Source organism: Alligator mississippiensis, chromosome 4 (genome assembly GCF_030867095.1).
Source record: "Alligator mississippiensis isolate rAllMis1 chromosome 4, rAllMis1, whole genome shotgun sequence".
Classification (NCBI taxonomy): Eukaryota; Metazoa; Chordata; order Crocodylia; family Alligatoridae; genus Alligator; species Alligator mississippiensis.
In genome coordinates, this window is record NC_081827.1 from 2,300,147 (window position 1) to 2,306,029 (window position 5,883).

The following is a 5,883-nucleotide window of genomic DNA, read 5'->3' on the forward strand; positions in this document are numbered from 1 at the left end:
CACCGCCGGGGGCTTGTGTCTTGGAGGGGGGGCCGCTGGGTCACAGCAAGCCTGGCCTACAAGGTGTGCCCCCCCCCCCCCAGCCCCTTTCCATGGGGGGAAGTGGCAGTGCCCCCCTGGGTGCTCCTGCACAGGAGGCATTTAGTTGCTTCTGGGGGTCTCCATCCAGCCCCCCACCTCCAGCCTGGGCTCTGCCCCAGGAGGGTGCTCAGGGCAGGCCGAGGTTGAGCTGCACCAGGAAGGCGGTCAGGGCGGCGCGGTATTCCTCGGGGTGCCGCCGCAGGTGCCCCGCGTGCACCGACTGCTGCCAGGCCTGCACGTGCACAGGGATACCGGCGCCGCGCCAGGCCTCCAGCAGTGCCCGCAGCCCGGTGGGGTCGCACAGCCGGTCGTCACAGCCGTGGAAGAGCAGCACCGGGCAGCGCAGCGGCGGGCGGGCGAAGGCGGCCTGGGCTGCCGCGTAGTAGCGCTGCGTGCAGCTGCGGCACAGGCCCAGGTACAGCAGCGTGCCCACTGCCACTGCCGGCCGCAGCCCTCGCGCCCCGGTTGCCTGTGCCACACCTGCAGGTGAGAGAGGGGCTGGCACCGGGTGGTTGTGCCCCCGGGCAGGAGACCCCCTGTGCATCCCCCTGCTCTGCCCACCTCCCCCAGGCCTGGACTCTGGACGAGCCTGACCCCCCCCCAGCCTTGATTTACCCCCCAAAATCCCAGGGCCTGGCTGTGCCTGTGGGGCTCAGAGCATCAGAGGCATCTGGGTCCTTCCCCAGCTGGTTGGACCAGCTCTGCACCCCCCAGGGCAGCTCCAGCACAAGGCAGTGTGTGTGTATGTGGGGGGGGCTTGATTTTGTGTGGGGGGTTACATGCTTGTGGGTGCATGTATATATGTGTGTGTGGGTGGGGGGTGTAGCTGTGATTTTATGTGGGGTATGTGGTGTGTGTATGCATGGGTGGGTGGGTGTATGTGTGTGTGCAGGTGTGTGGGTGGGGGTGTAGCTATGATTTTGTGTGTGGATGTGGTTGTGTGTGTTTGTGTGCAAGACGTGTAGGTGGTTTTGTGTGTAAGGGGGTGGCAGTGGGGGGATGTGTGTATGTGTGGGGGCCTGTATATGTGAGTGTGTGTGGGTGTCTGTGTGCAGAATCATAGATTCATAGAGTCATAGATGTTAGGGTCGGAAGGGACCTCAACAGATCATCGAGTCCGACCCCCTGCATAAGCAGGAAAGAGTGCTGGGTTTAGATGACCCCAGCTAGATGCGAATCCAGCCTCCTCTTGAAGACCCCCAGGGTAGGGGAGAGCACCACCTCCCTTGGGAGCCCGTTCCAGACCTTGGCCACTCGAACTGGGAAGAAGTTCTTCCTAATGTCCAGTCTAAATCTGCTCTCTGCTAGCTTGTGGCCATTGTTTCTTGTAACCCCCGGGGGCGCCTTGGTGAATAAAACCTCACCAATTCCCTTCTGTGCCCCCGTGATGAACTTATAGGCAGCCACAAGGTCGCCTCTCAACCTTCTCTTGCGGAGGCTGAAAAGGTCCAGGTTCTCTAGTCTCTCCTCGTAGGGCTTGGTCTGCAGGCCCTTAACCATACGAGTTGCCCTTCTCTGGACCCTCTCCAGGTTATCCGCATCCCTCTTGAAGTGTGGCGCCCAGAATTGCACGCAGTACTCCAACTGCGGTCTGACCAGCGCCCGATAGAGGGGAACTATCACCTCCTTGGATCTGTTCGTCATGCATCTGCTGATGCACGATAAAGTGCCATTGGCTTTTCTGATGGCTTCGTCACACTGCCGGCTCATGTTCATCTTGGAGTCCACTAGGACTCCAAGATCCCTTTCCACCTCTGTGCCACCCAGCAGGTCATTCCCTAGGCTGTAGGTGTGCTGGACATTTTTCCTCCCTAGGTGCAGCACTTTGCATTTCTCCTTGTTGAACTGCATCCTGTTGTTTTCTGCCCACTTGTCCAACCTGTCCAGGTCTGCCTGCAGCTGTTCCCTGCCCTCCGGCGTGTCCACTTCTCCCCATAGCTTTGTGTCATCTGCAAACTTGGACAGAGTACATTTCACTCCTTCGTCCAAGTCACTGATGAAGACATTAAAGAGTATCGGTCCAAGGACCGAACCCTGCGGGACCCACTGCCCACACCCTTCCAGGTCGAGACCGACCCATCCACCACGACTCTCTGGGTGCGACCCTCCAGCCAATTCGCCACCCACCGGACTGTGTAGTCATCCACGTCACAGCCTCTTAACTTGTTCACCAGTATGGGGTGGGATACCGTATCGAAGGCCTTCCTGAAGTCTAAGTATACGACATCCACCCCTCCTCCTGTGTCCAGGCGTTTCGTAACCTGGTCATAGAAAGAGACTAGATTGGTCAGGCACGATCTGCCCGCCACAAACCCGTGCTGGTTTCCCCTCAGCATAATCTGCCCTGCCGGGCTCTCACAAATGTGAGCCTTGATAATTTTTTCAAAGACTTTACCAAGGATGGAGGTGAGACTGACTGGCTAGAGTCGGGGACACAAGGGTGCTTTTGTGTGTGAGGGGATGGGGGGTAGTCGGAGTGTGGGGGGATGTGGGTAGGGGGTGCATGTGCGGCAGGGTGTGTGTGCTTGGGGTATGGGGAGATGCATGTAGAGGGGTGCCTGTGTGGGCGGTGCGTGTGTGTGCAGGGAGTGGGGGTGGTTTTGCATGTGGTGGTGAGCATGTGCATGGCAGTGTGTGGGTGTGGCTTTTTGTGAGCGTGCACACGGGGAGGTGTGTGTCAGGGCAGTGTGCATGCACACATGCATGTATGTGTGCATAGGAGGCGGGCAGCTAGGTCCCCAGCTGGCTGCAAGCCCCCGGAGCCAGCCCACCCTGGGGTCCAGCGTGCGGGGCCGCACTCACCCAGCGCGGCGTTGGCCAGGTCGCCGGTGACCAGGCTGTCATAGACGAGGCCGCGGACGCGTGCTGCCAGCTGCCCGTGCCGCTCGGGCGCCCGGCTCAGGTGCACCAGCATCTGGGCGAAGGCGTAGGCGCCGGCCGAGAGCGCGTGCACCAGCAGCGGGCGGGCGCCCAGCGCCGGGGTCTCCTCCAGCAGCGCCAGCACCCGCCCCGCGTAAGCCAGGCCTTGCCGCGGCCACAAGAAGTGGCACAGCGTGGTCTCGGCCACCAGCACATCCATGCCGCGCTGCTGGTAGAGGGCCACATAGCGGGCGATGGCGCGTGGCCGTGCCCCCAGCCAGGGCAGCAGCAGCAGTAGGGGGCCGCTGGCCGTGGGTGGGGGGCACGCGGTGCCCTCCTCCAGCCGGTACAGGCGGATGGTGGGGGCCAGGACGGTGCCCGTCGGGGCGGGCGTCTCTGGGGCCACGGCGGGCGCCGCCTGCATCCCGGCCGAGGCCGTGGCCTACGACATGGCGGGCAAGGCGGCCTGCAAGACACAGGGATGGGGGCAAGGCATCAACCCCGTGCTGGGGAGAAGGGCCCCCGCCCCCACAGTTGGGGTCCCTCCAGGATCTGTGGCAGCGGGGCCACGTGGCGAGGAGAGGTGCCCACATGGGGGGCTGTGCCAGGATTGGGGCTGTTGGCGGCAGGGCAGGTCTTGGGGGGTGCCACCCCTGGGGGGGTCCCCAGGGCTGCTTTGGGCTGGGGTGGAGCAGGCGTTGCTCTGTGCCACGCATTTTAACCCTTAAAGTCCCTTACCCCTATCCCTGGGGCATCATCTCCCCCACACCCCGTGTGCCCACCCCAGGGTCTCCCAGCTGACGGGGGTGCCCTGCCCGTGCCAGGCAGGAAGAAACGCATTAAGGGGCCAGCACCGCAGCGACAAAGCTGCTTATCCGGCAGAACTGGTGCCGTGCCCTCGTCGGGGTGGGGGCAGGGGGCACCTAGGAACCCCCCCCAACCAAGGTGGGCTCTGTTTCTTGCCCCTCACCCCCTTAGTCTCGGCAGAATGGGACCCCCGTTTCCCGCTGGCATGTGGTCTGGGGCACATTTGTGCAGGATGGGGGTGAGAAACCCCCCATTGCCGTGCCCGTGACCCTCAGTCCCCTAGCAGGGCACCTGCGGCCACCCCCCACTCATGGCCACTGGTGCCAGGCAGTTCCCACTGGGACTGGGGCTGGGCACCCCCTTTCCTGCTGGGACCAGGTCCCGGGGACCCCCCCGGATGGGCACTGTGGGGCGCTGGGAGCTGGCGCAGGGTGTTACCTGCCAGGCGCAGCATAGACGGTGCCCGCAGGATCCCCCACGTCGCCGGTGCCCCCGAGGCCGGAGCCGCACAGCGCTCCCGGCTAATCCTATTACCGGCTGCCGCTGCCTCAGCACAAGTGACGCTGCCCCTCACGTGGCTGGCCTGCCCCCCGGGCACGGTGCCCCCCAGGCTGGCACTGATCCGGGGCAGCCACGTGGCCACTGCTGGGCGCCAGCGTGGGGGCCACGGCATTAGCCGGCTGCAGGCCAAGGGTGCCAGGGCTCTGCTGGGGAGGGGTCCAGCAAGGAAATCCCCGCTGCCCCCAGCAAGAGTTGGCATGGAGGTGCCCAGGGCGTACGTGGGGTGGGAAAAGCAGGGTGCAGGTGCCACTGGGCATCCTCCCCTATGCATCTTTCCCGTTAGACCCTAGAGGCTCTGCTGTCGGGCCGGGGGGGCAGTGCTATGCAAACAGCACAGCTGCCAGGTGCACTCGTGCGCTGGATTTGCTAATCCGGGGCGGTCGCAGCCTCCGCGGCTCTCTGCAGTCATGAGCGTGGGGCATGGCGGCACCCGGGCCTGGCCACAAAACCGGCTCGGGAGTTGGGAGCAGGATGTAGAGGAGAGGCTGCCGGAAATGGGCTGATTGAGTCTGCAGAAGACAAGACTGAGGGGTGATTGAATAGCAGCCTGCAGGGGGGCTGCAAACAGGATGGAGCTGGGCTGGTCTTAGCAGGGGGAGATGAAAAAACAAGGAGCAATGGGCTCAAGCTGCAGCAAGGAAAGTTGAGGTTGGATATTAGGAAGAACGTTCTCCCTAGGAAAGTAGTAAAATATTAGAAAAGGCTCCCGAGAAACGTGCAGGCTCCATCCTTGGAGGTTTAAGACCCAGGTAGACAAACCTGGGCTGGGATGATGCAGCTGGGGCTGGTGCTGCTTGGAGCAGGGGTTGGATCCTCCTCAGCTCCCTGCCAGCCCTTCGTGGGCCGTGATGCTGTGAACAGAGGCGTGAGGTGCAGGGTGCAGGAGGGGGTCGTGCCTCCACCTGTTGGGTCTCATCTCAAAGGCTGCGTGCAGTTCTGGGCTCCCCGGTTTCAAAAGGACATGGAGATGGGAGACAGGGGCCAGAGGCGGGTGATCGAGGGCTTGGAAAGCAAGTCCTGGAGGAGAGGCTGGAAGGAGCTGGGCCTGTTCAGCTGGGGAAAGGTGCTCAAAGGGGGATGGGCGAGGAGCCTGCAAGCACCCGGAGGGCTGCACAGAGAAGAGGGAAACCCCCTGATCTCTCCCGCTGCACAGCAGGACGGGAAGCAATGGCTGGACGGTGCAGCCAAGGAGGTTTAGGCTGGATCCGATCAAACCCGTTGGCACTCTGTGCCCTGTGCCAGGGGGTTGAAGCCTCCCCCCTGCTGCTGCAGCCCAGGCTGGGATGGGGCTGGGCTGTGCCAATGCTCCTGCTGCACCCACCCCGCAGGCTCCTGGCTGGAGGGTCTTGCCCCTGCACCCACGCTGCACTGGGGCAGGAAGGGCCGCGTCCTGGGCTCTCTGCAGTGTCCGTGACCCCCCTGGGCGCAGCAGGATGTTGGCGGCTGCAGCCCCCCTGTATCCCAGGGGTGGGGATGCTGCCAGGGGCTGTGTCAGGGGCAACTGTGTCGTGCGGCTCTGAGGTTCGTCATGGGGTTTGCCTCTGTCTCCGTCTGACTCCCAGTCATGCCAGTGGC

The 5,883-nt window shown here is 63.4% G+C and overlaps 1 protein-coding gene across 1 annotated transcript; it reads right to left on the reverse strand.

Moving 5' to 3' along the window:
- Positions 1–208: 208 nt before the first annotated feature.
- On the reverse strand, positions 209–3,364 carry LOC132249861 (transmembrane protein 53-like). Its single transcript, XM_059725520.1, has 2 exons — positions 2,884–3,364; positions 209–561 (listed from the first exon to the last, which is right to left on the reverse strand). Exons 1-2 carry the CDS (start codon positions 3,362–3,364, stop codon positions 209–211), a joined length of 834 nt encoding a protein of 277 aa, XP_059581503.1.
- Between the last annotated feature and the right edge of the window lie 2,519 nt (positions 3,365–5,883).

Coding starts and splice junctions, on each gene's coding strand:
- LOC132249861 (XM_059725520.1), bottom strand. CDS start 3,364: ATGCAGGCGGCGCCCGCCGTGGCCCCAGAGACGCCCGCCCCGACGGGC. Junction 562..2,883: donor CCTGGCCAACGCCGCGCTGG/GTGAGTGCGGCC, acceptor TCTCACCTGCAG/GTGTGGCACAGGCAACCGGG.